This window comes from Lepidochelys kempii, chromosome 17, assembly GCF_965140285.1.
Source record: "Lepidochelys kempii isolate rLepKem1 chromosome 17, rLepKem1.hap1, whole genome shotgun sequence".
NCBI classification, from domain to species: domain Eukaryota; kingdom Metazoa; phylum Chordata; order Testudines; family Cheloniidae; genus Lepidochelys; species Lepidochelys kempii.
The window spans coordinates 10,424,795-10,438,251 of record NC_136396.1 but is presented as its reverse complement, the minus strand read 5'-3'; the positions used below and the strand labels follow the sequence as shown (position 1 = coordinate 10,438,251).

Genomic DNA, 13,457 nt, shown 5'->3' with positions numbered 1-13,457 from the left:
CTCTTCCCTTTGGGTTAGTGCTGATGAACACTGCTTTGTACCCTGGCCTTGCCTAGCCATAGTGCAGACGCTGCACAGCATGGTAGGCTACCCTATGTCGATCACTGCGCCTAAACTCTGTTCTAGGGGGGCCCCCTCTATGGCAGGGGTGGGTAAACTCTTTGGCCCGAGGGCCACGTCGGGGTTCCAAAACTGTATATGGAGGGCCGGGTAGGGAGGGTTGTGCCTCCCCTGACTGCCCCCCTCAGAACCCGTGACCCATCCAACACCTCCTGCTCCTTGTCCCCTGACCGCCCCCCTCCCAGGACCCGTTGCCCCTGTCCACACCCCCGCCCCCTGTCAGGCCCCCCAGGACTCCCACGCCTATCAACTCCCCCATGCTCCCTGTCCCCTGACCACCCCCTCCTGGGATCCCCCTGCTCCCTGTCCCCTGACCACCCCCTCCTGGGATCTCCCTGTCCCCTGACCACCCCCCCCCGGTCCCCTGACAGGCCCCTCAGAACTCCCATGCCTATCCAACCCCCCCCCCCCCCAGTTCTGTTTCCTCTCCCCCCCCCCCCCCCCCCCCACAGACTATGCTTATTCTTCCTGTGGTATTAGGAGTTATGATTTCCCATTGCTTGTGGGTAATACGGTAACTCAGGGATTCAGCAAAGGAAGTTCCCCAGCCTTCTCTCTGCTCTATAGTTACAGGAAAAGGAAATCAAGGTCCTAGGTTAACACTTAAGAACTAATTTCCTCTGGGTTTTTGTAGGTTTCTTGAAGGAGGGCTGTGAACTCATCAATGAAGCCTTAAACTTGTTTAACAACGTGTACGGTGCTATGCACGTGGAAATCTGTGCCTGCCTTCGGCTGCTGGCTCGCCTCAACTATATCATGGGAGACTACTCAGAGGTACCCAGAGCCCCCCTGCCGCTTCCCTAAGAAATCTCCTGGTTGGTCAGCAGTTACTGTCTTCTCCCCCTCCCGCTCTGCCCTTTGTGCCTTCAGATTAATGACTCCTGTGATAACTGCAGAATGAGCAGTATAGTTGAGCTGAGAAGTGGATGTGAGAACAGGCCTGGGGCCAGGTCTCCTGGGTTCTCATTCCAGTCTCCTCTCTGGCCACTTACACCCGTCTGTTTTCCTGTGTCTGGAATGGGTAGAACACCCGTTTCCCTACTGCATATGGGTGCCTTACGAGTTTTTTAGCCTCTCTTGGAAAAGCAGTTACCTAAACATTAAATTTGATTTAAGGAAACAAAATCATTTGCTTCAGTGGGTTTCCCCTTTCTCCATTTATGGCTTTCTTAGCTGGCTAGCCCAAGGGCCATGTGGCCAGCACTCTGTAGCTTTCACCACTGTACAGGTGGGCATCCTGATGAGAATTCCACTTGGATTCTGTTACCTTGCCCGTAGTCCTCGCTGGAGGTCATTGGTTTCTCCTTGTCTCCTATTGAAGGCTCTCTTATCTGGTACCCAGAATATGTGTCGTCCTCTCCAGCATTGACCTGCTTGCTGGCTCATTTGGGCTGAAGGGTGCTGGGATTTCCAGCCCTTCAGGCTTTGGCTATCAGAGTGCACCCCAGGGACAGAGAATAGCATATCCTCTGACTCCCAATGGAAATGAGATCTGGGTCTCCCACTTGCCCAGGCAGAAGAGTTGCCAAGAGGCAAACCTACCTGTGCCCTGGTACAACTCACCCAGACTTCTCACTGAGTCGCTAGAAGGCATTTCTCTTGCTGAAGTCCAAAAATGAATGGAAATTGTCGCTGAGTGTCCTCCGTTTTTTGAGAGAGAGAGGCTGGAAACCAAGATACCTTCCTCTCGCCAGTTCCGACCCAAGTATCTCTTGAAACATATGCCTCAGAATTTGCTACATCCTCCTGTTTGTCATTCTTTCGTAGGCCTTAAGTAATCAACAGAAAGCAGTGTTAATGAGTGAGAGGGTCCTGGGCATTGAGCATCCCAACACAATCCAAGAATATGTGAGTATAAAGAGAAAACAGTGAATGTCGTGTTCGCATCTGGTGTCTGTGCGGCTTCAGTTTATGCCCACATTTGCAAGACAGCTGCAGCCTCCTTAACTTTGTAAAACAGTCTCTTGGTAATCCTGTTCTTCCCATGCTGCACGCTTTCTTGGGGGCGTTTCTTTTCTTTAGGCCTCTTATTACTAGGAACAAGATGTGTGGAAAAGTGGGTCTCTGTTTGCTCAGGGGCGTCATTGAATCGTAAGAGTTAAAAGTGAAAAGCAGGCCCTTAAGCTAATACTTTATATACACCAAAAAAACCCCACTTATAGCCATCACGGGAAGAGAGAGATTGAAATGGATTCTCCCAGCTAACCTCACGCTGTCAGTTTGGCCTTGTCGTTCTGTAGAAGGCGGTATTCAAAGTTTCTCTCCAAAAATCTGATCCTGCAGTTGCTCACGTTGAAATGTTGCCAAGTCTTACGGTGATGTAAATTAATAGCTCAACCATAAGATAATACAAAAGTCTTGTTTTTTCTGATTTGTATTTGTCTTGCTGTGTGAGACACTTCTTTGTTCTGGTTTGCCAGATATTTGTGTGTGTGTATGTATGTGTGTGTATATGTGTGTATGTTTTTGCAGCCCCCCCCCCCCCCACCCCCTTCTCATGATCCCAATTTTGAAAATTCTGTGTAACGGCTGGGATAGTATACATGCAGGTCAACTTTGAAGTATCTTCTGAAGCTACTAGGAGATACTGACAGCTATATATTAACACAACCATGTCTTGCCACTATATTTCACACGGCACATCAGGCTTCTTTAGGTTGACTAGTGGATGAGTAACTTTCCAATGGTTATAACCTGAATTATTTTTATTCTTCAAGGCAGTGCTTTTCTCAGTGCCCCAGACAAGGGGGGGGGCAGGTGGGAGGGAGATGAGTTTCTGTACTGAGGATGTGATGCCCCATTTTTAACCTTTGAATGTTTCTTATGCTGTAGATGCACCTTGCTTTGTATTGCTTTGCCAACAGCCAACTCTCCACAGCATTAAACCTTCTGTACCGCGCACGCTACCTCATGCTGTTGGTATTTGGAGAGGACCACCCAGAAATGGCACTCTTAGACGTAAGTGATCCTTCTGAGTAAACTCCTTGTCTAGGCTCTGTGAAGCTTGTTCACTTATTTTAATCCCGTCAATAGGCAATGTCTCTCCATCCCTTCCCACGGTGGTTATTGCCCCTCCTGTCCCATGACTCCTCCTTTCGCATGATCTTTGCATCTGCAAGCTTGCAGATGCATAGATGTAGCTCTGTAAAGAGGAAGTGTGGTCTTGTGGCTAAGGCACTGGACTGGGACTCGGGAAATGTGGGGTCAGTTCCCAGTTCTGCCCTAGACTTCCTGTGTTACCTTGGGTAAGTCACTTAACCTGCCTGTACCTGAGTTCCGTGTACGTAAAATGAGGATACTTCCTTTCTCATCCCCTCTGTTTGCCTTGCTCAGAGCTCTTTGGAGGAAAGTTTGTCTCTAGTTATGTGCGCACAGTGCCTAGTGCAATGGGCCCCTGATCTCTGTGGGGTCCTCTACAAAGAGCTAATAAAAATAACAGGCCCACAAACTTCTCTGTGTCTTCAGCTCGAAAGGCTTGGTTGGGAGTCACCTCTTGTTCTCTGACCTGTGAACTCCCTCTTGATCTCTGACCTGTGTGTGGTGATTGCCCTTAGAACAACATTGGTTTGGTGCTTCACGGAGTTATGGAATACGACCTGTCCCTCAGATTCCTGGAGAATGCTCTGGCGATCAACTCCAAGTATCACGGCTCCAAGTCTCTGAAGGTTGCACTGAGGTACGGTGCCTCGGTCTGGGGAAATGGGTTGAAGTTTGTTTGGGGGTATGACGCTGTATAGGAAAGTTGGACTGTGAATCTACCCTCATCGTATCTGGGATTGGGCCCCGCTCTGGCTTATGAGTGCTGTCCCTGGTCAGCTGTGTGCAAGCCTCCATTCTTTCATGTTCCTTCCCCCAACCATTTATATGAGCTTGACCACCCAGTTCAGTTGGAAGGTAGCGATGCTTGATTCGGCTGAGTCTGGCGTAGCTGCTTCGAAAGGTTGAGAATCGGGGTCTAGAATTATTTACATGTAGGATCTACCACAATATAATGTGCTAGGTGTTGTCCACAAACACCGTAAGATGATCCCTGCTTCCTGTGTAAGAATAGAAAGAGTAAGTGAAGGCTGGGAGGAGAGGGATAAATATCATCAGTACATCTGGGGACTGAGAAGATGGAAAGCACCTGGTTGTTGGTTCTTGCTGAAATAGCCTGGAGACACAGGGATCATTTGCATTTTTCTTTCACTGTTAAGGGCTTGATCCTTGACGTGGCTCTTTGTGACTCCACTGGGAGTTGAGAGCACTCCGCACCTCTTAGGATCAGATCTTAAACTCCTTGGGTAAATACCCATTGCTACAGACCTCTCCCTTGGAAAAACTGGCCAGTGTGCATTGTCCCACTCGGAATTGCCACCCCCACGCTGCAGCCATCTGTGCTTCGTCAGGGTGAAGAGAAATCTTCTGAAGCACCCCCACGAGTCTGATTTTGTTTTCCAACTGATGGATACAAATTCTACAGAGAACATTTTCCTGCATGCCTCCGTAGGGCTAGGATGTGTGTTGAGATCCAGAACCTCCCTTAGAATAACGAAGCCAAACATAGAAAGCTTTTTCCATTCCAAGAACATTCGAGCTGCTGAGACCAAGCCAGGGTGACTCTTCCCAACTGGAGAACAACCAGGTGATTTGGATCGGCGGCTCCCGCTGTTGCTGCCAGTGGTGTCTTTATTTTAAGATTCTGACTCCGGGCTGGCTAATCAAGAGATTCACATGTTCGCTTTCCAAGAAAACAAAATGCCCTTTTAGAAAGGGAAGGCCCCTGGGTTGCTTCGTCTCACTGTAATTACCTGCCTGGGAGAGAAGCCTGGCCACTTAGATATTCTCATGGCCTTCAGCATTACCTGGAAGTGCTGAGCACATAACATACAGCTGGCATTTTAAAATGTCCTGGACAGAAAATAAACTTCTTGTTCCCAAGCAGTAGAAAGTGACCAAAAAATTAACATCTCAAGTCCAGTCTGAGGTGACTTTTCTTCTCTGGCTGGAGTGATGAGGAGATGGTCTATTTTTGCTAGGTTTTAGGTGTAATTTCCTAATCTAGGATGGCATAAGTCTGAAGAGTTAACCAGAGAGAAGGTAACTACTAACACGCTGTACTGAGAGTCAAATATCTGGCTGCAGCCTCCTTTGACCCTGGTCATCCCTTGAGCTGAGATGGTGAGGTGGCAGCAGGTTTAAAACAAACAAAAGGAAGTATTTGTTCACACAATGCACAGTCAACCTGTGGAACTCCTTGCCAGGGGATGATGTGAAGGTGAAAACTTATATATATATATATATATAGTCATGGTGGATAGATCCATTAATGGCTATTAGCCAAGATGGTCAGGGATGCAACCCCATGCTCTAGGTGTCCTTAAGCTTTACTGCCAGATGCTGGGACTGGATGACAGGATGGATCACTTGATGATTGCCTTGTTCTGTTAATTCCTTGCAGCATCTGGCATTGGTCACAGGGTTGGGCTAGATGGACCATTGATCTGACCAGTATGACCGTTCTTATGTTCTTAGCACTGAGCATTGCCTGCACCTCTTTGCAGCACAGAAGAACTCTTTCTCCCTTGATTTGACCATGTGTTCATTAAATCTAGCTCCGCGTTTCTTCTTTTCCATTGCAGCCATCACTTGGTAGCCCGAGTGTACGAGAGTAAAGCAGAATTCCGATCAGCTCTACAGCACGAAAAGGAAGGCTACACAATCTACAAAAATCAGGTCAGTGGCATATGTTTGCTTCGCTTGCCCCATTTGGCTTTCCGGTGCGAAGCCCCTAGTTCTGTGCTGAAACCGTCCTGCATCTTACAATGTGGGGGAGGCTTGTTCGTACGAACAGCTGGTGGAGAACTCCTCCTAGACTGTTAGGAGGTGATTGTCTTGCCACGTGCCTTTAGAAAGCTAGTGTTGCCACAAGGTCTCCCGTTTGACTCGTAGCCTTAGTGTCGCAGTCACTGGACAGATTTTCAGTCTGTGTGAAACACCTGCAGGCTTCATCGCTGCTGCAGAATGCTAAGCTCTGAGAAAGCAGTGACAAGATGCAGAGGGCACGTCTCGCTCCCGATAATGCCCTTTCAGATCTAAGACACAAACCAGTCCTGGGGGCAGGTGGATCCTGTCTTGTTTGCAGAGCTCACGGAGACGCAGCAAACCTGCCAACGTGTTCAGGCAAACCTGTTCGACAAAGAAGCCAGGCAATCGATTGAGCTCGCTCTCATGGACAAAATGCTTAGTCTGGTGGAGGACGCATCTCTTAACCGGAGAGAGAACATGCATCTTCTTGATGCAAGCGCACCGTTTTGATAAGCAGCTGCCTGCAGGCAGTGTTGCATGTTAGACGAGGTCATCCGCACTCACTCTACAGAGAGACAAAATCCAGTCCCAGTGGGTTGCAGTAGGTGAGATCTTACACTGTCTCAAATAACCATGTAGATGCTTTTCAGAGTAGCAGCCGTGTTAGTCTGTATTCGCAAAAAGAAAAGGAGGACTCGGGGCACCTTAGAGACTAACCAATTTATTGGAGCATAAGCTGTCGTGAGCTACAGCTCACTTCGTCGGCTGCATGTAAATGCTGTGAGTCAGGCAGAGTTCGGGGTTTGTCCTGATACAGGGTGTTTGTTTTGTTTCTGGCCAGCTTGGAGAACACCACGAGAAGACCAAAGAAAGCTCTGAGTACTTGAAATACCTGACTCAGCAAGCAGTGGCTCTTCAACGCACAATGAATGAGATCTACAAGAATGGATCCAATGCAAACATTATGCCACTTAAGGTAACTTGCCTGCGTCTGGGTATTTGCCGCAAAGACATGTATTTGCTGCAATAACAGTTGCAATGGGTAAACTTTTTGTTTCTCCTGGTTTGGGAGATAGTACTCGCTCTACTGGTATTCCCTATTTTACTTGCACAGGGTTTCTTGGGCAGGTAGGATCTTCCAAAACAGAAGTGACCAAGTGCAACCCTGGATTTCTAAACCCCACCTGCTCAGCAATGTTCTTCTGGATTCCTTACCCATAACCTCGTAGTTAAGACTTTCTTTTGCCCCCAAGAGAAACTGAGCTGTCTTGGTCTATAGGTTTGCAGAAATGGGCTAGACAGAGAGCACCTGATACTGCAGGGTGCCTCTTACAAATGAAGGTTTCAAAGAGTCAGATTTGAAACACTAGCTCATGCACCAGTGTGACACGTGCTGTTGGCTTTGAATTTTTCAGGCGGTTTCATGGTCAGATAACTGCAAGAAAGGCCTAGGAACTTGCTGGGTTCTGATTTCTTCCCCCCCCCCCCCCCAAACTGAGGAGGTTGGGTGATTGCTCTGCACCATGGTCAGTCCCAGCTGGAAAAATCGGTACAAAAGCATCAGGCAGTCCCTGAGTCTGAGTTTGGGAGCCTGGAACGCCTTAGTTCTGACTCCACTACTGATTAACTGTGACTGTCTCCGAGTCCGTTAACTTCTGTCTCCGTTTCCTCTATAAAATGGCCCCTGTTCTTTGCAAAGCATTTTGAAATACATGGAAAGCAAGCACCAGGTGAATAAACGTTCAGCCGAACTGTCGGCAGAGCTAGCCTGACAGGAGGCTGGACGGCAAATCCTATCCAAGCAGGGCCATGCCCTGCCGCCAACACTGCAGCAATTAGCGTGTGAAGCGTCTGCTTCCAAAACCAGCTGCTCATATCTGCGCGTGCACCTTGCGGGAGCAAAGTTCTCCTTGCTGTGCTTGGGGAAGAGCCCAAACGCCCACACACGGTGAGTGCCCTTGGGACTTGCTGTGCGGGAACTGCTGTACTGCTGGGTTCCCGGCTGGGTTCCCCCCCTTTTCAGCTACAGAACTGGAGAGATTAAAACGAAACGTCTTGAGCAAGATTATGGATGCAACTCGAATTAGGTGACACACTCAGGCCAGGGACTAAGGCAGATGCTTAAATGTGCCAAGGCTAATCCTTCCCCCATCTCCACCCTCCTGTCAATTTCTGAGGGAATGGCTCAAATCCACGAGACCATAAAATTTAATCTCTCCTTATTCCCTGAAATTAAAAAGCCCAAATCCATTCAAATTTGGCCCATTTAATTGGTTCCAAAATTGGGATAGTTATGCAGTCCTATTGCCCTGCTCTGTCTCCCATCTCTCCTGTCCACATAAGCACTTCTGAGGCCTCCAGCATTGAACTAGTAATCAGGTTTAATACAGTAGTGCCTGGGGACCAACTAAGAAGGGCCCCATTGCGCTCGGTGCTGTACAAATGTACAGGGGTGCACCTGATTTATCCTTCAGCCTCCTTAGGAGGTAAGGAAGTATTATCAAGTGTGAGTCAGTGCTGAGGGGTCTCTGCTTTTTAGGATGGCTTACAAATGGCTGACTGACTGATTTATTTTTAACCCTAGTTCACCGCTCCCAGTATGGCGAGTGTGCTGGAGCAGCTCAATATTATCAATGGAATTCTCTTCATTCCGCTCAGGTAGTGTGGGGCACCTGGTGGCGTGCTTTTTCTCTGGTCTTGTCCCGGAGCCCCGCTGCATGGCTGTTTTTGGGAAAATCTGTTTGCCCTGTAAATCCCTGTTCCCCAGGGATTATTTTAATCTGACACTTCCATTTGTATCGAGCTCTTTTTCAGTGTGGGCTCTTTGGTTGGTGGGAGGGAGACCCCGATAAGTGGCAAAGAATTGTGGGGAAGTTGGTGATTTTTCTGACGGCATTTAGCAAAAGGCACCAAGTCAATGCGAAGTGCTTCTCTTCGGTAAACAAATCATTTCTGAGCCTGGTGCAGTGGCCTCGAGGTATGGCTGAATTCACAGATGCCAGGCCTACAAACTTCTGAGTCTGCCCCTTGGGTATGGCAGAGGCAGCTAGTGCTGACCACCAGCCAGAATTAGGATGGGCCACGGGCCCAGGGGAGCAGTCAGCAGCTTCACTAAGGAGGGTGGCAAAGGTGTCGGGCGCAGTTTGAAATGTGTAAGCTGTGCTGATCTCGTGACCTCTGCCTGGTGCAGGGGGAACGCAGGCCTGGTCTCCTTTGGGACCATGTATAGTTGAGAGAGGAGAGTCCAGCAAAAAGCCCCTTGGAGCCAGGTGGCAGTTCAGTAGGGAGAGGGCTGACATTGGGAAAGGAAACTCTTCTCACCTTCTGCACCCTGAACCCCTTATTTCTGGCCCCACCCTGGAACCTGTGCCCAGAGGCCCTCCCTACTCCAAACCCCTCTGTTCCACCCACAGCCCCCTCCTGAACCCCAAACACCTCATCCCTGGCCCCACTCCAGAGCCCGCACCCCAGCCCCCAATTTCGTGAGCATTCATGGCCCACCATACAATTTCCACACCCAGATGTGGCCCTCGGGTCGGCAAATGTTTTGGCCTCTCCTCTAGGAGCACAATAGTGCTTGTCCTTGTTCCCAGGGTCATACCTGGGCCAAATGAAGGAACGGTCCCATCCTGGCCTTACTGAATAACTCGAGTTTTACAGTGACAAGACTGGTGAGGTAGCAGGGAGCAGCCTGTAAGTGTGGGTTATCCCACCACTGTTAAACAGGCCAGCTGCATTTGGCAGGTGGTGTGCAGGGCCCTACTTCACCAGAGGGCTGGCATTGTAAAGAGACGCTGGAGGAGGCTGGAAATCCCCCAGGATTTCCTACCTTCCCCCACAATGCTCACCCTCCTCGTCTCACGTTCCCGAAGTAGCTGTAATACGGGCCCCCCCCCCTTTCTGCTTTCCTCCCTAGCCAAAAGGACTTGGAGAACCTTAAAGCGGAGGTGCAGCGACGGCAGCAGCTCCAGGAGGCCGTGAAGAGCAGCGAACAGCTGGAAGCAGAAGACACAGGCTCTGAGGAGAGGGAGGCTGAGCCGAGCATGGCTTCCGCAGAGGTCCCCCCAGCACAGAGCTCTGCTTAAAGTGTACCTCCCTTTAAAAAAAAAAAAAAAAAAAAAAAGTTTAAACCCTCCCCCTCTTTCTGAGTCTGAACCAGGGTCTCGGGCTCCCCTGGGGCAGCTTCTCTCTTTTTTTTTGACAATGTTATTGCACTGGTACAATTAATACACAATGCAAAGAGCTAAGTTGAGAACTAGAACCGGACTGTGCTCGGGTCCGCCACACGAAGGGGGAAAGGTGGCCAGGGTGCAGCAGCGTATGAAAGAACAACTTAGATGAGGACAGCCAGTGGCTGTCAAGGCCGGGGGGGGGGGGGGGGGGTGCGTGCCGCGCGCGTGTGTGTGTGTGTGTCATCAGTCCATTTTGACTTTGTACATATATCTGAATTCCAAATGAATGGGCTGGAGGTAGGACATTTCTCAGGTCATTTTACGTTGACTAAGGGACACTGTTTTGCAAGAACACCCATCCCAGTGCGCAGTTTTAGCTCAAAACCTGGATTCCAAGCCAAATGATGCTGGGTTTTTTTTGTTGTTGTTTTTAGTTGCTGCCCTAAGGGGGGAAAAAGCAGCTATACTGGTTTGTCTAACTGATTGCAACCTGTGAAGAGTGAGGGGAAACATACTGCTTTTTGCTACATTAGGATATAGCCATTTGGGTCCTCTAGCCTTTCTTTTGTTGTTCAGTTCCGAGTGTCCATGGGATTTTCATACCGTTTACATTCTGATTTCATGATCTGTAGGTCATGGTGCAGCCCTTGTGCTCTCTGCTTGAGCCTGAGTAACTGAGGAAATTGCATCCAAAGAGTAAGGGTTTAAAATAAAATTTTTAAAAAGTACCTATTAATCCATTTACAATGGAAAATCCCAGTGCCTACCCTAGATCAGTGTTGGCATTAAAGTGGACTGTACAAATGAAATTCACATAAGGGGAAAACCTGGCCTCTGTTGCAGTAGCTTGCGGGAGGGGAGTTTGCCCTTCTTACAGCAGCTACTTTAATACAAAGCTGAATGAGCATCAGCAGTTAATCATCTTTTAATTGTAAGGTAATCGGCAAACTTCTACAGGTTTGAATCATGTGTGTCTTTACACAACCTAAAATTGCTAGGCATTTTTCCCTCTGGCTGAAAGAATACTAAAAATCCCATAGCACTTAATGCTAGGGATAATGTCTTGTTTTGGGGTTTTTGTTGGGGTTGTTTTTTTTTTGTTTTGTGTTTTTTGCAGGCTGGGTTGAGATCGCTCCCAGCAGAATTTCCATTGCAGGCAATGGATGTTACTGACATGGCAGATGCCAATGAATGAACAATATTGACTTTTTCTCTTCTCGCTTCTGCCTGCCCTCCCTGAAATACAGCATGCTTCCTAGTGTGCAGTCACAAGGCAAATAGGTGAGATCCACTGCAGGTCATGGGATGCCGACAGAGTTGAATGTCCTTTTCCAAGTAAATGAAGACATACAGTGAGATGTTTGCTAGTCCAAAACCATATCATGCTGCCCAAGGAGTCCAGTCTCTTTGTCAGCACTGGTACTATGCTAATTTGCATTGCTTTTTTGATGACCTTCTGGGAAAACAAGTGCTATCACTGTGCTCTTTATCCTTGGTTTCCTGTACTGCAGTACTGGGTATTTGTAACTTTTTGAGGGGAGGGGTGGGGTGGGGTGGGGGGGTGAATGTACAAAGCAGAAGGCATCCCTGATCCAAAAGAACTTGCTCCCCTGTGGAAAACCATTCAATAAATGACAAGGCATCTTTCACAAAAGGGTTTTTGGTAATGTCTTCCAGTTCTAGTCCATTAATTAAACCTCTTTTAAATAAAATAAAATGTGCAAAGTAGTTTACTAAGAAGTTTGCTTTCATTCAACACAACAAAATTAGAGTTCAGGGATTTGTTTAACAGATTATGGTGCCACTTCTTCTACTTCACACTAGTGCAAAGAAGGGGAAATACCCATGGTGTAAACCAGGTCCAAAGAGGACTGAGCCCAGAGTCATAGGTGGGTTAAGATACACTCAAGCTCTTGTGAAAACCCCAGCATTAATCAGCACATAGGCATTAATCATCCAGGTGCCACTGAACTTCCATGGGATGTGAGTGTCTTACTCAGTTGAGCTAATACTTCCCTTAAAGTGCTTAAAATGTCATCTTTTCCCCAGTGGCTCTGTATTTCTAATGAAGCTCAAAACAAACCAACCACCTGCATTGTGGATTTTTGCACCAGTGTCCTGTTAAGATTGCTCTGATCCTAGGCAAATTTGTTTTGCAACACAGGCAGCTTGAATCTCTCTCCTTTGAAAAAGGTAATACCAACAGCTGTGGCCATTAACACAAATCAAGCATGGGTGCTCAGCCATCTCCAAGGTCCCCTGCTCTTATCCTGTCTAAAACCACATGCAAATTGTATAGAAGGTAACTGACCTGCCGCTACTCTTGCTCTGATGAAATGACAAACATTCTGCCTCTGTAAAATGTGGCAACTGCTATAAAGTGAGTAACTTTTCATTTCTTTAAAATACTTAATGTAGTTTGGTAGGATCCTCATGAGTTTTGATGGCGTATCTGATGTTGAGGGCACTCAATACTTTTGTGTAACTATAGAACAACTCATGGGGTTGTCTCTCAAGGTCCCTGGAGGTAGGTAAACCACTGCTTTTCTCACCCCTCTGCAATTTTGTCCTTTTTTATAGTGCAGTCTAATGATTTCACAGTAAGGGAACTTCAGCAATGTAATTTATACTGCACCTGGATGTACATGTAGGACATGAACAGCAAGGAAGAGACCTAAACAGTTGGGATGAAGTGTCAGTTGTTTGGATTCTACCCACCCCCTCTCTTTGGAAAGAGGTAAAGTAGCATAGGAGTTAGTGAGTTGAATATTGGAGCTAGGCCAAGCATGAACTCCTCTGGGTTCCTTTTAACCAGATGCATAACACCCAAGACTCCAGTTCTTGGCACAGCAGGAGGTGTAGGTGGCCTAGATACTGAGGAAATAATGGAGACCGTCTGTTCCTGTTTAGTGAAGTATCCACAATTGTGTAAGTCTCTATTTCCAAATTAGGCCTGGTCTATACACCTTGTGTCAAGATACGATTTTTTTTTAAACTCTGCTATGGTGTTTAGACAAGCCCTTAAACAGTCTCACATTATGCTTTGCTTGGGGGGAATGCAACACAAATGGACTGTAGGCAGTTCTCCTTCCCCTGTAGCCTATGAAAATGGATAGTCTCTGCTGCAGCATCCACAAAGGCTGGGGTTTGGAGCAGTAGGTTCTGTGCTCCTTAGCCACACAACGGTGGCACAGGTCTTTCGGTAAGCTACACACCACTTCAGGAGTGATACGTCCCTGCAGAGATGAATTCTTCACAGGCAGAGTCACGACCCAGGCCGTGGGGGAAATGAATTGGACAGTCACAGAAGCAGAGGAGTAGTCTAAACTGATTTACTACCACACCCAGTAAGGGGGGGAGGGCAGATGAGACTTAGAT

General features: G+C 47.9%; 1 protein-coding gene across 5 annotated transcripts in view; it reads left to right on the top strand.

Moving 5' to 3' along the window:
* CLUH (CLUH binding protein of NUMT mRNA) overlaps positions 1 to 11,807 on the top strand; it is a 56,345-nt gene extending 44,538 nt beyond the window's left edge. For 4 of the 5 annotated variants that reach the window (XM_073316035.2, XM_073316033.2, XM_073316036.2 and 1 more), the window contains 8 exons: positions 755 to 894; positions 1,888 to 1,968; positions 2,953 to 3,078; positions 3,675 to 3,796; positions 5,742 to 5,835; positions 6,749 to 6,883; positions 8,492 to 8,565; positions 9,824 to 11,807. In XM_073316035.2, the coding sequence (XP_073172136.1) occupies positions 755 to 894; positions 1,888 to 1,968; positions 2,953 to 3,078; positions 3,675 to 3,796; positions 5,742 to 5,835; positions 6,749 to 6,883; positions 8,492 to 8,565; positions 9,824 to 9,992 (941 nt within the window). In that variant the 3' untranslated portion in view covers positions 9,993 to 11,807. The remainder of the gene's footprint in view (positions 1 to 754; positions 895 to 1,887; positions 1,969 to 2,952; positions 3,079 to 3,674; positions 3,797 to 5,741; positions 5,836 to 6,748; positions 6,884 to 8,491; positions 8,566 to 9,823) is intronic. The other variant, XM_073316034.2, reaches the window with a different exon arrangement.
* The last annotated feature ends 1,650 nt before the right edge of the window (positions 11,808 to 13,457 follow it).